We start from the raw sequence: 19,076 nt of genomic DNA, 5'->3' as shown, positions 1-19,076 counted from the left end.
AGCTCAAGATCCCGACTTAAAAACTAGAGATACAGAGAAAATAAGTCGGGATCGCGAGATCTCGAGATAATAAGTCGGGATCTCGAGATAATAAGTCGGGATCTCGAGATCTTGACTTAGTTTCTCGGGATCTCGAGATAATAAGTCGGGATCTCGAGATAATAAGTCGGGATCTCGAGATAATAAGTCAGGATCTCGCGATAATAAGTCGGGATCTCGCGATCTCGACTTAGTTTCTCCGGATCTCGCGATAATAAGTCGGGATTTCTTTCCTTTTTTTTTTTTCCTCCATGTCCCCTTAGGGGCTCCGTACATTTCTGTAAAACATTTTGTTATGTAAATATATCCTTTGATGTTTTTCATGACTCGTTGCTCTGATTTCTGTTTCAGTTTATCGAGGGAAACTTTGAGGAATACCTCAGCAAGCTGCAGGACCCGCAGGTAAAACCTCAGCTTGATTATTTCACTCTGTGGCGTTTCGCTGAATGTAAACTGATGACATCACGGTTTTACAGCAATGGGTGGGAGAAGTGGAGATCAACGCTCTGGCTGTCATGTATAAGTAAGTACACCCGCTGCTTCGTAAAGTAAACACACCCGCTGTCGTCTAGAGATAAAAATGTTCTTTAGTTTCTTTCCTGTGTCCAGTTTTGAGGTTTTTGGCCTTTGGAGTCAGAAAACTATTTAAAATCAAAAGTTATCATTCATCTCTGCGTAAAACCAACATGAATGACGAAGGAAGAAAATTAGTTGCTATGGCGATCTCACTGAAATACAAAGCAGAGTTCAAAGTTCAGCTTTAAATCGATTGGTAAAAATGTTCTGGATGCTGGAAGAGACTCTGGTGATGACTCCCCTCATTCCTTTTGTTTTCCATCAGGAGAGACTTCCTGATCTTCCAGGAACCCGGCAAGCCGGCGGTGAACATCACAGACAACAACTTCAAGGACAAAGTGAGGATCCGCAGCCTGACGCTTTCAAACATCTACATTCAGCTCTGGTTCAAACTCCAAGTCTAAGAAATGTGGACAAATGTTAGCATGTCAGCAGCAAAAATAATCCTGGCTTTAATGTTTAAATATTAAAATTTAATGTTTAAACATTAATGCTTTAATGTTTAAATATTAATTATTTTGACGATTAATCGATTAATCAGACATAAAAATCACAACATTTTGCTGATTTTTAAAAAAAAAATTTATTTAACCACTTGGGCCCTTTTTTTAGACAATATTTGAAATACATTTGAAGATGCAAATAATTCAGTTATTTTTTTCAATAATAAAAAATTCAGCCTAAAATGTTATAACATCATTTCCCTTTAGTGAACATTTAATGATTTATAGCAAAGATGCATCTGCAGGTAAAAATACGGTCTGCTGGTCTGTTGGTTCCTTTTGAGTGATAATAATTTGATTATAAAATGCCCTTAATATTTTTTTTACAGAATTTCAACAGAGTGAAGGTAAAACTGTAATTTGAGGAGTTTGTATTGGAACATATTTATAGAAAAATTTATATTTTCCATCTTAAATGCAAAATGTTTATGTTTTTGCTCAGTTTTGGATTAATTACGGTTCTGATTGTGTTGTTCTTTCAGCAAATCTAAATTCTTAGAGTCAGTGGTCAGTGTTCCTGTTAACAATCGATTACCAAATTACTAACGATCATTTAATCGATTAATCGTAATCAGTTCGATTAATCGTTAATAAATATTGGGTTAAAATGTGAAAACGTTGAGAGAAGTTACAGCTTTCAGCATCTTTAACTTGATCTCCAGGCTGGTCGGTGTGCTGCTGGCCTCCCGGGTCAGAACCGGGCCTCTGACGGGTCCGTTTCCCTCTCCTCCAGGTGCGGTTGTGCTTCCTGAATGGAAACCACTACGACAGCGTTTACCCCATCACCCACATGAAGAGCGCTGCTCTCTGCCAGTGTAAGTCACAGCAGGAGGTCCTTCTGCTGCTGCCCGGCTTATTCCAGATCAGAACCGAGTTTTTCATAAAGTACCGAAGCAGAACTCAGCAGATTGATGCCAGGACTCCTCCTGGATGTCATGTTGACAAACTTACAGTAACAATAGAAAAACAGAAACTGGCAGATGGTCGTTTCTGACCCGTTTGGATCCAACCCCAAAACTCAGCAGAATCCAATTCAGGTCAATTTATTTCCTCTCTTCTTTCTTTCTATTCTTCCGTCAGTCCATCATTATGTCCTTTGTCCCTCCCTTTTGTCCAACCTTCTTTCCTTTCTTCCTTGTTTCCTCTGTTTTTTTCACATATTCGTTCTTTTTTCCTTCTCTGTGTCCTTCCTTCCTTTCCTTGTTTCCTTCTTTGTGCTTTTTGTCTTCCTTGTTTTTTTATTCAATTCTTCCTTGTGTTTTTCCTTTTGTGTCCTTTCTTCCCGTCTTTTTGTCTATTTATTTTGCTCTTCTTTGCTTTTTATCTTTCTTTTCTGTGTTTCTCTCTTTTCCTTTATTTCTTCCTCCTCTCTCCCTCTGTTTTTTGCTGGTTTTATATTTAAATCCTGACGGCTGTAGCTTACAGTTTTTCTATTTTGAACTGTGGAGAGGAACCCTTTTCTCTGTTTTCCCTCTAAAATATGTTGTTAGGTGAACAGATAGTCTGACCTTTGACCTCCAGTCCGGTTCCAGTAGTGTTGAGTTTGCTTCCTGTCCTGCAGCCATCTTGTATGAGCTGCTGTACGAAGGCGTCTTCAGGGTGGACCGCGGCTCCCTGGGCCCGTGTCAGAGGACGAGCCGGCCCTCGGACCTGCTGAGTGACGACTGCATGGCCGTCTGCGGCAGCAGCGACGAGTCCGACCAGGAAACCCACGAGCCGCTTTGGTGGGAGAAGACGCCGCGCAGCAGAGAAATGAAGCTTCTGAAATCCTGTGAAACTCAAAAACGTCTCGTTTGTTTTCATCGTCACAGGGTGGAAAACGGAACCGGCTCGGTTTCCTCCAGACCCGGCAGCTACCGGGTAACTGCTGGGCAGAAAATACTCCCGTTACTTCAGTAACCTTTGGAAAAAAATACTTTTAGGGTTTTCTGCTACACTGCAAAATATAAAATTTTACCAAGAATTTTTTTATCTAGTTTCTAATGCAAACATCAAAGTTTTGTATTAAGTAAAAAGTGTCTTTTCAGTTAGATATAGAAACTTGTTTTCAGTCAGTAATTCCTTGATATTGATTTAAAAAGCTGCACTGGGTTCTGGTGCTGCCTGGTTCCGACCCGCTCTGGGTGACGGTGTGTCTGTTTCAGGGCCGGGGCCGCGGCCGGAGTCTGCCGGAGCGGGTGAGGCGCTCCCTGAACCCGACTCTGCTCCGAAACGTCGACTACGACATCTGGCACAAGACCAAGAGAGGTGGGCGAAACAGAAACGCTCTCAATCACGTCGTCTCTTACATCCGACTGCAAAACCACAAACCAGCCGACTGGTCGGGTTTCTGGTGCAAATATATTAGTTCACTAGAAATAAGACCAAACCAACTTTGAGCAAAATACAGGAGCTTGTTTTCAGTAAATAATTCTTAATATTGCAGAAGAAGTTCTAGTTCTGTTGCCAAATTATTTCACTTATAACAAAGTGAAATAATCTGTCAACTTTTTCATCAATATTAAAGAGTTACTGACTCTAAACAAGCTTTAATATCTTGCTGAAAAGTTACTTATACCTTAGTTTAGTCGTGTTTCTAGTGAACTAATATATTTGCACCAGAAACTCGACCAGAGTCGGTTGGTAGGAGTTTGTGGTTTTGCAGTGCGGCCAGATTTATCATCAGAACATCAACAATAGAAAAGTTTAGACACAAAAGAAACAAATGAAAAGATGCTGATTTACCAAAAAAACAGGATTTATGATGATGTAACGTCTTACAGGAAGGGAAGGCTGTGTTTTTCAGAGAGGTGCTGCCACCTGGTGGACGTTTAATGTAATTTAACAAGAATTGAGAAAGATTTACTGTCCTGCCTGGTAGAGAAAGATGATTTATTTAACAGACTCATGGTTGACATAGATATAAAAAACTAACAGTCACATAATACACAACAAACAACAACAACTAGTGTTGCCAAAAGACAACTGAAGAGTTTGAGTTTTTTGTTTTCCTGAGTTTTAAATGACGAAAACAAGATGAGAATCTGAGGATTTAGTTTAATCAGATTATTCTGGACTACGAGTTTTCTTCAGTAATTTAAGGATTTTGTAAGATTTTATCAGTTAAACTTTTTTGTCACGTTTTGTTTTTCTAAACAATTAAAACCAAACAAACATGTTTTTATTTTTTACGTACTCAACAATAAACTAAGCATGAACTATTTCAACAACAAATGATACGATTCTTTAATAGGAAAAACAAACAAAAATGCTCCATTCCGGGCTCCTTCAGTTGGACAGATGTGTACACACACCTCCAAATTGCACATGAACCAGTTTCAGGTTGTTTAAGCTGAACCTGACGTCAGAGGTGCAGAAACTCCTCAGACTGAGAAGGTTTGTTGGAAGGAGAGCCGATAATGTGGCGTCTGGCTCAGACTGATGAGGGAAACTGAGGCATTAATATTTAAAGCGTCTGCAGACGAGTCGTGTTCAGACTCCAGGTGGCTGTTTATGTGGCAGCTGCGTCGCCGACGGTAACGAGGCAAACAGCAGGAGCTTTAAACTCGCCGTTTATCTGAGCCGCTTCTGGATCAGCAGATTTAAACGTTCAAACTGCTGCTGCTTTAGGATCTGATGTGTGCAGAGCGATATGAAATCCGTCTTATTATTCTCCACTTTTCCTCCCATTTAAACGTATTTATTAACCCAAAGGGTTCGTAGTTTTGGTGTGAATGGAGAAAAAAAATAAGCAAATCTACAGCTGGAAGTCAATATTTCCTGTTGTTGTGCATCACAGATGAAACATCAGCTTTACAAGTTGGTTAAAAGTTTCTCCTCATGTTTTGTGCCAAAGGAAGAATGTTGTAAAAGAAAATTTCCCTTTTTAAAACTGTTTACGTCGAATTTGGCACCAAAATACTGCGCTGATGACGGAGAAACAAGTTACCACTGAAGGAAAACCATTCATCTGATATCGTTATCCAACTGCAGTTAAGCAGAAAGTAGCGACACACTGAGGGTGATTGGCAGCACTAAGCCCCGCCTCCTGCCTCTGATTGGTTGTTTCTAGTTAGCAGTGGGAGAAGACAGTGTAGCTCTGGGTTTTGATAAACTTTCACAACGTTGTGACAGTTTCAATAAATGTATTAAAAATATATTTTTTACACAAGTTACAATTTGATACTGTAACTTTAAATAAATATCTCGGGCAAAACACAACAGAAGCTGCTGTTCATCCTTTTGTTTATCAAATCCTGTGACTCCGTCTGCATTGTGGAAATCGTGGTCAAATTAAGAGCTTTAATTAACTTTGTTTTTAATGTTTTATCAGAAGAATCAGTGATTTACAGTGTTTGTGTCCTTGCAGCCCAGCAGAAGATGGATTACTCCATCGCTGCAGGGATGCAGTTCTCTGTGGGGGATCGCTGTCAGGTCGGTGACGTTGCTGCCGGTTCGCCCGTCGTGTTTGAACTCAAACGTAATTTTCATGTTTGTGGAAAACGTCCAGGTTCGCCTGGACAACGGCCGGACCTACAAGGCCACCATCAAAGACGTTCCCCCCGACAACAGCCTTGTGGCGGTCCAGGTGGAGGACCTGGGGAAGAAGTAGGTCGCAGCGCCGCGCTGAGCGTTAACAGTGTGTGTGTGTGTGTGTTTTAACGGAGTGTGTTGGTGTGCAGGCTGGTGCCGCTGTGGAGCATCCGGCCGCTGAACGACGAGAACAGCTGGACCACCGTCACCAACCGGGACAAGAGGCTGAGCAACGGACACGGAGGTGAAGCTGAAACCTGCAGCAACAAAAAGCACAAACTAAAATCAAGCAAATCACGATGTTATAGTTAGAAAGACATTAATAGGTCCAGGTGAACTGATAAGTGGTGACAATCCTGATGACAAGGACATTTTTGGGTTTTTAACCTTCATTAATTGGAGTTTATTGTGGCAATAAATCAGAAACTTATCGTGATAAATGATAAACGATGTGATAAATGTCCTCCTTGTTTCCGTTTCCTGGATGTTTGAGGCGTTTTCTTCTCCGGCTCTTTCAGAGTGGGAGGGGCGGGGCAGAGGAAGAGGACGAGGGAAGCCCATCCCAGCATCCTCCTCCTCCGTTTCCCAGGCAACGGCTGTGGGCTCCAGCGGGCGCATGTTGAAGCAACACTCGTGGCCCCCGCAGGCCACCGTAGAGGAGCAGGGGAAGCCCAGCAGGTCAGAGCCGACATCAGAGGGGAACGATTGATCATTTATCTTCTAATTCAGACCTAAATTATTTAATTTCTGTTTCTCTTTTGTCAGCTTTGACTTTATTCTGTGAAAACGTCAGAAGAGCAGCTTTTACCTCTTAGTTTCTGTCCTGTAACATCTTCAAAATATAAATCTTTAAAAAGTAAATAGATCTTTTGTTTCCAGATAAACAAGATGTAAAAGACACTCAAACTTAAAATAGTTTCTCTGCATTTCTACTTGTTTGTTGCGGACTTTGTGGAAAATTAAATTTTCTTCCAGAACTACAGATGCACCAGTCCACTTTTTTTGTTTTTTAAATAATATATAGTGAATTCAGATTTAAAAAGCGAGGTAAAGAAGGGCGGCTGTGTTCTGGTGGATCTGATGGCGGTGATTCTGTGCAGGAAGTCGCTGAGCGCCGCAGAGCCGCCCGTCAGGCTGACGGAGCGGGAACGTTTGGTCCGAGAGGAGGAGGAGATCAACATGGCGCTGCTGGAGATCCAGCTGAGAGACGAGAACAGCTTCCCCGCCCTCGGCGTGAGTCCATCACCTTCACACGTCTATCCTCTGATTTCTGATGGAAATCCTGCTTCTTAGCATCGTCACACAACGCGATATGCACCAAATACTAAAACCAACATCCGTATTTCCTTTGGGAAGCGAGTTATTTACTCTGGGGAATAAAACCAGAGTGTTTCTCTCATAATAGTGAGCAGGTTGATGTGTTTGTCTGTTTTGGAGAGCAGGTGTTGTTAAATTGTGGCCTAATGTTTGTTTTCTTCCTCAGAGTCAGACTGCGACTCAGGCTGAATCAGGCAGGAAGAAAACTGGAGACAAGAAGCGAAATCAGAGAAACAAGACGGTGCGTTCACACCAGAACTTCAGCTTCAGATACAATTACCTTATTTATTACAAAATTGGAACTTTCTGGAGATGTTTCATGTTTTTATGCAGTATTAGGCTGCGTTCACACTGCCACACGTTAGCAGCCTGTATGTGTTTCTGCAGTCTGATCAGGCAAACGACCTGGAAGTGACCCGCATGCGCAGTAGAGGGCGCAATAGCCTCAGCGTTCTCAGTGTTCTGCCAACTACTTTTATTAATTGGATAAAAATAAGTGTTTAATAGGAGACTTTGCAGAATTTGAGCCTTATGAAGATAAAACTGAGGAGTTCTGGGTAAAACAGACGAAGGTTTTCATATTTGTTCGGTTTTGGTTTAATTGAAGCTCTGACTGTCATTTTAGCAGCTCACCTTTCTTGGAGTCGTTGTACTCTAGTTAACGATTAATCAATCACTAAATTAGTTGGTACATTTTTTTTAATAATCGATTATTTAGTATTTGGTGAATCATGATTAATCAATTATTTCAATAAACGATTAATCACGACAAATTATTTCATCCCATATCAGAACCCAGATGTTTGCATGTTGCTAAATTAGGCCAATATAATTAATTTAATTAGACGTATCGTTAGTTTACATCCTGGACATTTAAATCAGTTTTTTCTTCTTCTTTGTTTTGTTTATAGAAGAGTCCAGTTGAAGACACCAGAGCGCTATCGCCCTCTGCAGGCGACAGACCGAACTCCTCCACTCCGCCTCCAGCTGCTCGCGCCATCTCCTCTCTTCCTGCTGCTAACGCCGACCCGGCTGGGCGGAGCTCTCTGAATGTAAACATGGCCGCCGCCGCCGCATCAGGCTCCGCCTCCGTTCTCCCGCCCACCTTTGCTGCTCCAGAGACTAAACCAAACGCCCAATCCTACGCCTCCGCCGCGGCCGTGCCGGTTTCCCCTCCGCCGGGCATTAAGCCCCCGGCGCCCTCCTCCTCCAGCCTCTTCTCCTTCATCACCCCGGTCCTCCCTGCTGCCTCTCCAGCCCCTCATCATCCTCCATCTTCCTCATTTGCTGCATCTTCTCCGCCATTATCGGCGGCTGCCGCTCCGACCTTCATCGCCCCCATCGCTCCGAGTCCGACGGCGGCTCAGGGCTTCACCCGCCCCTTCTCCCCGCTCACCGCGCTGCCTCGCTCGCCCAGTCCTCCCTCTCCCTCCTCCACCTCGATCCCACCTGCTGCTCACCCCAAAGAAGCTCCACCAGCCCACACCGGTGAGTTAAAGTCCATTCCAGCATGTTATGTTCTATGCAGATGATGTTTTCATGCTGATTTTTCTGTATTTCCAGATGTTTTGCCAAAAACTGAGACGAGTCTTCCGCCGTCTCAGCCTCCCCAGAGTGAGACGTCCGTCCCTCAGAGTCGTCCTCAGGTTGTTCCAAACCTGATTAAAGCTTTGGTGCCTCAGGCAGAAGGAACAACCCAACACTCTTCACAGGAAATCCAGACCCAAAGTCAAGAGCCACAAAACCAGATCAAGCCTGAGGCCGAGGTCTCCTCCCCCCAGAAACAACTGCAGCCCCAAACTGAGCTGTCTCCAGAACCTCAATCACTCCAGCCGCAGTCTGACGGCACCCCGGTTCACTCCCCTCTGTCCTCCGAGTTGTCCCTCAGCATTCAGAGTTCAGAAGACACAGAGCCTCCAAAGTCTGATTCTCCTCCTCCTGCCTCCCAGCAGTCACAGCCTGCTGCCCCTGCTGCTCTTCCCCCGTTACAACCTCACTTCCCTCAACCCATCCATGGCGCCGTCCCCCTGCAGCAGCTGTCCCAGCTCTACCAGGACCCCCTGTTCCCCGGCTTCCCCCAGGGGGAGAAAGGAGAGGTCGCCCATATCCCGCCGTTCTCCACCAGCAAGTCTGGAGACGACCTGCCGAAAGGTGAAGCACTAATTTACAGAAGCACACGACTCCATTAATGTGACGTTTTAGTTTGTACTTGACAAGAGATCGTCAGGTAGATGATAAATCTAAGGTAATAATTCGGGGAAGAACAATGAGGCAGCTGAGAACACCTGGGTTCAGATCTCCAGCTTGTTCTTGCAGGAAGACTGAAGAAATGGGGCTGAAGTCTCCATGGATCATATCGTTTGCAGATGATACCGTGGTCTATATTGGGAATTGGTGAAAAAGTAACCATGTCACCGTATGAACAAGTCAGGAGTGGCAGAAAACTATTTCAGGGTGCTGTAGAAGGGCAGTGAGGCAGTGGTGAGGTGTTCGGTCGGGATCAGGTGATTATATCTTCTGGGACAAGATCTTAGCCCTACCTTGTTTTGGTAGTAAGACTGAAGAAATCAGGAAAGATTGATTATGGATCATATTGTATGCAGATGATATTGTGATCTATATTGGGAGTAGATGAAAGGGAAACCATGTTGCTAAATTAACAAATCGTGGGTGACAGATCAGGGTGCTATAGACAGTGGTGAGGTGTGCTGTCGAAGTGATGGATGAACTTTGGTTTAGACCTAAGCTCCATCTTTTTTTGCTCCACCTTTTTTTTTTGCACAAATGTTGATGTATCCAGACTGGATTCCTCCTGGACCATGCTATTTGCGGATGATATTGTGATCTATACTGAGAATAACTGAAAAAGACACCATGTAGATGTTCATTGACTGGGATAAAAACGGAGAGGATTGAAATGAGGGACATTCTGGTTTAGATGCTCAGATACAAAGTGAGAGAGGAAAGAGTGAGATTGAACAGATGAAGAGTCCAGGGATCGTCGATAGGTTGGACGGATTTGGAAACGTGTTGCGCCGATAGATGAGCCAGCAGACGTTTCATCTGTGAAGGAGGAAATAGGAGAGACGATCTGCTTTGGTGAATCCTAACTATAAAATATCAACCATGAAAAACACTGAAATCGATTAATTTCAGAACTTGAATAATGTTTTTTTTCTTGTTTATGGCAATAAAGTAGCAAAGAGGATTTATTTTGACTAAAAGTATATTTTTTTCCATGCAGACGTTAACGTCTTGAGGTTTTTCTTCAACTTGGGCGTCAAGGTAAAAAGTCTCTAATCGTTTGAGAAACATGTCTTGTTTTCGGCGTAACTAAAACAAACGTTCTTGAATGTTTCCATTCCAGGCGTACTCCATGCCCATGTTCTCCCCCTACGTGTACCTCTTCCCGCTGCAGCAGTACTCCACCATGCAGATGAAGCCCCACGCCCCGTCCCCCCACTACCCCTGCTCCAGCCCCCCTACCAAGCTGCAGGAGGCCTTCCAGCCGACCCCCTACCCAGCGCCCTCCCCTTCCCCCCAGTACGACCACCACAGTCCCCCGGCGGAGCCCCCCCGCCCCGCTGAACCCCAGTTCAACCAGAGTCCGTACCCGGTCGCCCAGCCTCCGCCACCGCAGAGGATGCCCTGCGCCTCGTTGCCGTGGCCACCGCCCAGAAACCCGCCGCCGTGCCCCGTCGGATACCCCTCGCCCCCGCCGCCGTACTCCAACGCCCCGCCGTCCTCTCAGGGGTTCCACCCGGGTCAGGCGGCGGTGCACCCGCTGTACACGGCGGCGGCGCCGTACCCGCCCTTCTCCCTGGGGTACCAGCCGCCGTCGGCCCCCGAGGAGCTCCAGGTGAGCCAGGCGGCCATGGAGCAGCTGCAGCCCGCCAACCCGGACCCCGTCCACAGCCACGGACACGTCCGGGTCCTGGGTCCGCTAGAGGCCCCGCCCACCGTTAGCATGGCTAACGCTAACAACAACAGAAATATTGTGGTTACTGCCAACTACGGTAGGTGGCTTTTGTTCTCGGCACGAGCAGATGACAGCAGTTTCACATCTTCTACACCAGGAGGCGCTAACGTGTAAATGTCTCAATGCAGCTTATAACGGAACGTTTTCCCCATCAGCCATGAAGAAGGAGGCTGGAGAGGTTCTGACCCGGACGGTGCTGCTGGTGGACCCCCCACTCAACAACAAGCCCATAGTACGTACAGCACTAGCATTAGCAGAGCTACCTGAATTCTGCTAATGCTAAAAACATTACAACTACACAGTTGAACTAATTAAACTGTTAGCAGCTGTGGCAGACACCTTTAACTTCAGTGTTGGTAGTTGGCTTAGCGATTTAGCATTAGCTTTCGCTAGATACCGTGTTAGTATATCACTTTAGCATTAGTTTTAGTGTAGCGCTTTAGCATTAGCTTCCCCTACATACCACAGAGACGCAGCACTTTTGGAATAGCTTCCGCTAAATCCCATGCTATTACAGTGCTTTAGCATTTTAGCTTCAGGGTTAGCGCAACTAACAACCATGATGTAACTGTAGTTAATGGAAGCTAACGCTAAAGCACTATTCCGTCACAGTATCTAGAAAATAAAAATTTTATACATTTACATTTAAGTCTTTTCACACAGTATTTGAAATGCATTAAAAGTTGCACTTAATTTTTTAAATAAAATAAACATATTGTTGCTTATAATGCAATTATAGCATTATTTTAGTGAATTTCGACCAGCTGAAGCTAAAACATATTTACAGAGTCTTTTCCATTATAAATGCAAAATGCATATATTTTGTACAGTTTAGGCTCTGAATATGTTGGTTTTTCAGCAAATTGATGCTTTGAGTCTGATCAATTATTTCAATTAATCTGATGAATTTAAAGAAAAACTTTGAAAAACTCTCAAAAGGTCTAAAGAGCCGTGGAGCGGACCAAGCGTCCACTGCTTTGAAGCAGAACATAGAGTAGTAATCACCGTTTTGACCACTAGGGGTCAGTAGCTGTCTCTTTCTGTCTCAGCTCGCCGTGGTGTCCGACCCCGACCTGAAGGACGCCGCCCTGCGGTCCGGCAGCAGCCCCGCCTCCCCGTCTACCTACCGAGGCGCCCGCAAACACTTCCCCAGCGCCAAGCCGTACGGCGTTCCCATCGTCCCCGGCGACCCGGGCCAGCTGGTGTTCCCGCCGGCCGTCGGCATGCCGGAGCCGCTGTCGGTGGCGTGCGGCACGGAGGACGACTTTGACCTGGATCCGTTCACCATGGGCTACGGCGGGCAGAGGAAGGTCTACCGGGGGCGGGGGGGGAGCAGGGGCAGGAGCAGCTATGACCCGGTGAGGGGCAGGCGTCGCTACGGCGACCAGGGGGCGGGGACTCATTTTTTTAACTCCTCCTTTAGGGGGCGGGGCCGGGAGAGGGGCTACTAGCTCCGGCTAACGAGAGAGCAGCGTCTCGAACACTATGTTTTCGTTCTGCTTCTTCGGCTCTGCATGTACAATCTGAAGTTTACATCTCTGAACGGCTGAATGTAAGGATTAAAGAGTTGGGTCGGGTCGGCGTCTAAAATCCATGTAACATAAATTAAGGTATGAAGCGTGGGGAAGAGGAACCCGTTTGGAAATGATTCGCTCTGTTTTCCCTCCTGTTGCACTGCTGCCTCTCCATGCCGAGAGAAAACCTGTTTCCCCTCCAAAACTCCAGTTTCCCACAGTCTTTGTCACTTGAATGCATCGTAGTGCCTGCACATGAGTTGTGGTGACTGATGCGTTTGCAGGGCTCAGGTTTTATTCAGTGCTGTGTGTGTGTGTAGGTTTGTTCCTGTGTGTTTGCTGCTGGTTTCACCTTCTTTCTTCACTTTAGATCATCTAAACTCTGAGGAATCAGTGCCTTAAGTTTGCTACTTTTATTTGGTGAGAAACACTGCTGTACAGAACAAAAAATGTCTGCCTTGGATTTTCTATGTGGTTAAATAAAAAGTTTGGTTCAAACCTTTAATTAGTTGCTTTTTATGTTGATAGTCAAGATGACATTTTAAAGAATTACTTCAGAAAATTATCAAACATAAAAACATGACATTCATGTCTAAATGGCACAAAGACCAATTAAAATCTTATAGCTGATATTTGCTACAAAATGAAGCATTCTGATTGGCTGGGTCAGAATTCCTGAAACTTCCCCTGCTTCTCTTCTGCTCTCTGATTGGACGACTGTCTGGCTGCTCCTCCAATCACAGAAGAGGCTTGTTTGTTTGAATCCAGATCTGCTGCTGTAGTTTTTATAGCTGATTTAATCTGAGCTCAACGCTCTTCAGATGGTTGTATAGTTCTGGATCCGTTTGCAGCCATTTTTATGCTAAATGTTGAGTTGCGGGGTGTGAGGGGCGTGGCCAGCAGCAGCTCTTCTGGATTTAAAGTGACAAGAGCACCTAAAATAAAATAGGCAGAACTGATCACTTATCTAAATGATTTTATGAAAAAATTGTAAAAACATGTTTCATGGTCCATAAATGTATGGAATAATAATCAGTAGAAAAGATGAGGAGTCATTTCCAGGTCAGGAAGCGTCTGTTTATTATGACTTGTAAATGCATGAGTGATAAAATACGCTGCTGAATGTTCCACAACGCCGCTGCCCGGTTGGCTCCGCCCACACGGTCAGGCCCACGCCACACAGCACTTCATCATCCGACACGTCACAACATGGCTGGATACTGAACGCAGCTCTGTACAGAAAGGCTGATGCGTTTTGTTTTCGTTGATTCTGGTTTGGTTTTTTTGTCACGTTGGGGTGAAACGCGGCCCGGCTGTAAACGCGGAGGCGACCCGTTGCCGGGGGCGACGGCCCGCAGCCGGGAGGTCGCAGTCAGTCACGCCGGACGGCGGCTTTAGTCGTCCAGGAAGAAATAGTTCCCGCTCTTCTTCTGCTCCGTGTCCTGGAAGAGACGAGGAGGAAAGGAAGTCATTTCTGGTGACGTTTCATATTTATCAGTGTCGTCGGCGTAGAGAGGCGTCACGCACCTTGATGGAGTTGAGCTTGTTGATCCTCGGCCTGAAGTTGTTCGGATCTCTCCTGAACGTGATCTCCAGCAGCGACAGGAAGCGGTTCATCCCGGCCAGAAGACCCTGGGGCCTGAAGAAGAATCAGCCAGTTTAAAAACAAAGTCATCATATATTATCTGATTTTCCTCCACAGCCATCTGAAATCAGACGGTAGAAGGTTAGCTTTTATGCTAAACCTACTCAAAGATTATGGAATAGTGACTTTAAAAAAACAACCTAAAAGTTCATGTTTGCATATTTTGTAGCATTTTCTGTGGGTTTGCCAAGGGGTTCAGAGGTCAAAGCGTTTCCTGTTTGGGGGCGGAGCTTACGTGTTAGCCGACGTCTTCTTGGAGGGAATACCGTCGAACACGATGACTCTGTCAGCCAAATACGTCGCCATGATGAAGTCGTGCTCCACCACAAACGCCGTCTTCTTGGCGTGAAGGATGTACCTGGAAAAAAACAGCAAAATGTTACAACAGCGCCCCCAGCAGGAAGAGAAACATTAGAGCAACACATTTCTATCGGTAGGAAAGTTTTACTATTTTCTGTCCTCAGATTGAATCGACTAATTTTGAATAAATTCATATTTTAATAAACTACAGTGTCCAAAATACGATATGAAAGAAAAATATGGCAAGCCATTTAAAATAAAATAAATGGCTAAAAATGCTATTACAATAATAGTAAGACTTATTTATAATGGCCGTTAGATCTGGAGATTTTAAAGGTCTAATAATAATAATAAAAAACAAGCAATTACAATGAATAAAAACAATTTAAAAACTGAATAAATAAAATATTAAAACAAAACTAAGGTGAATCAAAAACGTTGCTCAGCAGAAAAACAGCAAATTGTGGAGTCAGGAAGAGCATTCCATATAGCAAATAAAATAAAATAACTTTAGTAAACTTAACAGGACACAATTAAATAATAATTAATGACATTTAGTTTTAGATTATTGGTGTAAATCTGCCGGTTTTAATCGGGGTTTCCAGTCTAATTTTGCTCCCACGTTTGAAGTATAAACACTAAAGTCCACTTTGGGTTTGTGGTAAATATTTTGCTAGAAGTTAAACAGTAAAACCAAAAGCATTCAGATGGTGAGACAGAAACCAAGCCTGGAAAATGTTATATAATAAACTAAACCTCTAAAAGCTGCACCTGAAGCCGTCTGAACCCAGTTCCTGACGGAAACGTGAACCTCAGTGATGGAGCCTCACCTCTTGATGACCCTGGCAGCCATCAGCCTCTGCTCAGAGTCCAGGTACGCAGACGGCTCGTCGATCAGGTAAACGTCGGCCGGTTTGCCCAAACACAGCGTGAGGGCGACTCTCTGCAGCTCACCACCAGACAGGTTCTGCACCTGGACAGCGAGGAGGAGGAGGAGGAAGGTTAAGGAGAGTTACTTTAAGACGTAACGTTTATTTTAGGCGCTCAGGACCAGAGCAGTGAGACGTTTTCTACAAGCAGCAATTTGACTCAGATTCTTGTTCCTGTTTGTTTTAGCGCTAAGCTAATGTTAGCATGTCTGTTTTTATATGACTTGTTGATCATATTGAAATAAATCTATACTATTCTGAAAAGATGTGATCTAAAGTATTGACAAGCAGCTATTTGACTCTTTCTGTATGTTTTAGCGCTAGGCTAATGTTAGCATGTCTGTTTTTGTACGACCTGTTGATCATTTCACCTTGTAATCTATTTTAGCTTGGTCTGAGTTTTAAAAACAGTCAGATGTTTGTCTTTTCAGCTGGTGCATAATTCAGCCCAGCTTTCTGTATTTAAATCAGTTATTCAAAATGGCTCCTCTCTCTGTTTGCCCTGAACCAACTTTCCTCCTCTTGGCAGCTGAATTTCTCCATGACGACCAGAGAGAGATGAACCGTTCGTTATGCGTGACTTTCCTCGTTAAGTTTGTTGACTGTGCGGCGTTTTATCTGCGGCTCTTACGTCCTGGTCGATGATGCTCTCGATCTGCAGCGGCTTCATGACGTCGGTGATGAACTGCGGGTGCGTGTAAGCGTCTCTGATTTTCTCGTGGAGCAGAGCTCTGACGCTGCCCTGCAGCCACAAACGTGTCACATTTAGCCTGTTTAAAGACAACAAACTCTTCCCAGTTTCCATTTTCAGCTGCTGGATGCTTCACCTTGAACTTGGGGCTGATGGTCTGAGGCTTGTAGCTGACGTTCAGGATGGGAACTTCCCCTGAAAGACGCCCGGAGGTCAGACGAGTCAGGAAAGGTCATTCACCAGTGATGAGGAGGGAAACTCACCTCCTCCGTCAGGTTTGAGTCCTCCAGCCAACATCCTGATGAAGGTCGTCTTCCCTGTGCCTGCAGACGGACAGACAGCACCAGGTTACTGGACTGGGTCGGCCAGAACCGGGTCAGAACCGAACCAGCAGCTTACCGTTCTCTCCCAGCATCACCATGATCTCAGAGTCGGTGAACTCTCCTCCTTTGATGTCCAGAATGAACTCGCCCATCGTCTTCGCCATGTCTGGGTACTGAAACCGACAAACAGCCGCATGTTAGGAGCAACCTGCCACTGCTGGGGGTCAAAGGTCACAACAAGATTAAAGAAAAATTTAACTGGAAGAGCTTATTTAATGAGAAATAAGCTCTTTGCAAAGATCTTTCAGAACAGATTCAGTCGTTTGCAGAAAGTCCTGCTACTGATGCTAATTTAATACTGACGTTTTAAAAGGTCAAATATTTATACCAAAGTTTACATTCTCAACATTCCTCATTTTAATTTAGTTACTGAAATTCTCATAAAATTACAACTTTATCCTCGTAATTAAAACTAAAATCCTCGCAGCCCGGATGGCCTGAATTCAAAGTTTAAATAAACAGAAGCTTTTCTACCAAGATGGCCGCCCTGACAAGGAGGTTTTAGAGGAACCAAAGGTTGGATGAACGGATTTTATTCCTCAGTCCTGAATGAAGGTGGAGAAGTAATGAGCGTAAAGTGAAGTAAGGACTCGCCTGGTAGTGCCGGAGTCGCTTCACCTCCTCCTCATTGGCTGTTTCTGCCACTTTGAAGACCAACGATGTTTCCCGAAACCTGAGATTCTCCGTGGGAACGTAACCGTCCAGGAAGATGTTGATTCCTGCAAGATTAAAAGAAGAAGAAAATGAGCCTTAAGAGCCAGAACCGCTACATCAGAGCAGATTCAACTTTAAAGAATTTAAGAATATGTTTTTGTTTGTTTTTACATTTTTCAGGTTAAAGTAACCCATTACATTTCTGAAGTTATTGGGTTCAGTCGTTAGAAGGGTTTGAAAAGTCGCTAAAGCAACAGAGCTTCTGACCATGGAGGCTAATTAAGCCTCTACAGGTTTATTAAAATACGTCTGTGGGGTCAGAGTTGTACTTTCAGAGGGACCAACAGGCATCTTTGTTTTTATACAACACAGTATTTGTTCAATTCATTTGGCTTCAACTTCAAAAGCAAAATCAGAGAAAGCTTATCAGTAAAATATATTAACAGCTTGCCATACATCCTCTTGCAATGACTTGGATAATCTGAACAAAAATCAAAGTAAAACATGATCAAATCTGCTGATGGTTTTTGGTTTCTCAGCCTCCAGGTCTGAACCCAGACAGCCGGACCTCAACGCGGCGTTTGGGTCTGACCTTCCCGGACGCTGAAGGGCATGGTGACGACTCCGTAGGCGCTGGGGACGCCGTACAGGCAGCAGATGAAGTCCGACAGGTAGTCCAACACGCTCAGGTCGTGCTCCACCACGATGATGTACCTGGCAAGGCAGAAAACATAAATCACACAAGTCTGAAGCGGAACTGATCCGCGCCATCTTGGTAGGCACAGCAGACCGACGGCGTCTGGACCAACAAACCTAAATACATGCGGGCTCTCTTGACCAATGTGAGGGAAAGACACAAACAAAATGTGTTTAAATGGATTAGAAAAGGACGCAGGACTCTTTGTGATCAACAAGGTTCTGGTGAGTGGCAGTTAGTTCCTGTAATAAAGACGTAGGCTACATGACCGTCCTAGCTAGCAGAGAAAAGCTGGAATAGCTAAGCTAATTTAGCTAGTTCAGCAGTAAATATCACTGATGTTTATCTTAGCATTACACAGAGGTGAGTAGAGTACTCAGAAACTGTAACAGACTAACAGTTGTAATTAACTTATACTGTTTGTAAGAGCTAGTTTTAAGCTTGTTGTTGTCATAGCAACTGCCTACCAAGATGGCTGTCAGCTACAAATTTCCCGGAAGTGACATCACATCAGAACTACGCATCATGTACGTGTCTCACCTGTCGGGGGTGATGAGCGAGCGGATGGTGATGGCCGCCTTCAGCCGCTGCTTCACGTCCAGGTAGCTGGACGGCTCGTCGAACATGAAGCTGAGAACAGGAAACAGAACCGTCAGGACCCGGGCTCGGCTCCGTGGTCCGGTTAGAAACCCGAGTCGGACTCACATGTCGGCCTTCTGGATGCAGACCACGGCGCAGGCGAACCGCTGCAGCTCTCCTCCGGACAGATCCTCCACGTTCCTCTCCCGCAGGTGACTCAGGTCTGCCGGGAAAAGAGTTTTACTGGTTAATCAATAAAATACCAAAGATTCAGCTTTATTATCAATCAAAGGCTTCCTCTGATCGATAATACTGGACTGAATGTCACATGAACATCAGTGGTCGAAAAAAAGACGCAATCAGGAAAAGAATCTGAAGAAAAGACGCAAAGTTTTGATGCTAACCGTCATTTTCCTTTTTCATGTCGCGCTGCAGCCACTAATAAATCAATAATCAATAAACGTTAGACTGAACTAATTGCCTCAGTTCATAGAAAGTAGCAATATTAACAACAATCAGATAGAACGAAATATTTCATAAAGTACAGGAGCAATTGTTAAATTTGGTCAAATTAAAATTTTAAAAATGTAACAAATTTATTCATTCTTTAAATTTAAAACTTTTATTTTTAAATTAAGAAATTTCTTAAATTAAAAATAAATTTGATAATTTTATTCTTTAAATTTGAAAATCTATTTTTAAATTTAATTACTTTAAGAAATTGTTAAATTTAAGAAATTTCTTAATTTAAAAATAAA

General features: G+C 44.3%; 2 protein-coding genes across 3 annotated transcripts in view; one reads left to right on the top strand and one right to left on the bottom strand.

Annotated features, from left to right (window-relative positions):
* otud4 (OTU deubiquitinase 4) overlaps window positions 1-12,945 on the top strand; it is a 19,613-nt gene extending 6,668 nt beyond the window's left edge. The window contains exons 3-21 of one of the 2 annotated variants that reach the window (XM_015040897.1): window positions 391-441; window positions 516-562; window positions 881-953; window positions 1,852-1,933; window positions 2,680-2,842; window positions 2,930-2,978; window positions 3,263-3,365; window positions 5,467-5,531; window positions 5,608-5,705; window positions 5,780-5,874; window positions 6,149-6,308; window positions 6,731-6,863; window positions 7,114-7,188; window positions 7,859-8,435; window positions 8,511-9,098; window positions 10,192-10,232; window positions 10,315-10,963; window positions 11,082-11,158; window positions 11,976-12,945. In XM_015040897.1, the coding sequence (XP_014896383.1) occupies window positions 391-441; window positions 516-562; window positions 881-953; window positions 1,852-1,933; window positions 2,680-2,842; window positions 2,930-2,978; window positions 3,263-3,365; window positions 5,467-5,531; window positions 5,608-5,705; window positions 5,780-5,874; window positions 6,149-6,308; window positions 6,731-6,863; window positions 7,114-7,188; window positions 7,859-8,435; window positions 8,511-9,098; window positions 10,192-10,232; window positions 10,315-10,963; window positions 11,082-11,158; window positions 11,976-12,377 (3,528 nt within the window). In that variant the 3' untranslated portion in view covers window positions 12,378-12,945. Of the gene's footprint in view, window positions 1-390; window positions 442-515; window positions 563-880; window positions 954-1,851; window positions 1,934-2,679; window positions 2,843-2,929; window positions 2,979-3,262; window positions 3,366-5,466; window positions 5,532-5,607; window positions 5,706-5,779; window positions 5,875-6,148; window positions 6,309-6,730; window positions 6,864-7,113; window positions 7,189-7,858; window positions 8,436-8,510; window positions 9,099-10,191; window positions 10,233-10,314; window positions 10,964-11,054; window positions 11,159-11,975 lie in introns of both variants that reach the window. The other variant, XM_015040896.1, reaches the window with a different exon arrangement.
* Window positions 12,946-13,495: 550 nt separating this feature from the next.
* Window positions 13,496-19,076, bottom strand: part of abce1 (ATP-binding cassette, sub-family E (OABP), member 1) — a 19,866-nt gene continuing 14,285 nt past the window's right edge. Inside the window, exons 8-19 of the mRNA XM_015040911.1 lie at window positions 18,445-18,541; window positions 18,280-18,369; window positions 17,635-17,756; window positions 16,983-17,107; window positions 16,405-16,501; window positions 16,269-16,328; window positions 16,142-16,200; window positions 15,946-16,056; window positions 15,216-15,358; window positions 14,321-14,443; window positions 13,968-14,079; window positions 13,496-13,882 (exon numbers count right to left, since the gene is read on the bottom strand). Coding sequence (XP_014896397.1) covers window positions 13,835-13,882; window positions 13,968-14,079; window positions 14,321-14,443; window positions 15,216-15,358; window positions 15,946-16,056; window positions 16,142-16,200; window positions 16,269-16,328; window positions 16,405-16,501; window positions 16,983-17,107; window positions 17,635-17,756; window positions 18,280-18,369; window positions 18,445-18,541 — 1,187 coding nt within the window. The 3' untranslated portion in view covers window positions 13,496-13,834. The remainder of the gene's footprint in view (window positions 13,883-13,967; window positions 14,080-14,320; window positions 14,444-15,215; window positions 15,359-15,945; window positions 16,057-16,141; window positions 16,201-16,268; window positions 16,329-16,404; window positions 16,502-16,982; window positions 17,108-17,634; window positions 17,757-18,279; window positions 18,370-18,444; window positions 18,542-19,076) is intronic.

The sequence above is a fragment of the Poecilia latipinna genome, unplaced genomic scaffold (assembly GCF_001443285.1).
Source record: "Poecilia latipinna isolate Pla-1442-1.1 unplaced genomic scaffold, P_latipinna-1.0 Scaffold533, whole genome shotgun sequence".
NCBI classification, from domain to species: Eukaryota; Metazoa; Chordata; class Actinopteri; order Cyprinodontiformes; family Poeciliidae; genus Poecilia; species Poecilia latipinna.
Note: the sequence above shows the minus strand (reverse complement) of the source record. Positions and strands in the feature narration are given on the sequence as shown.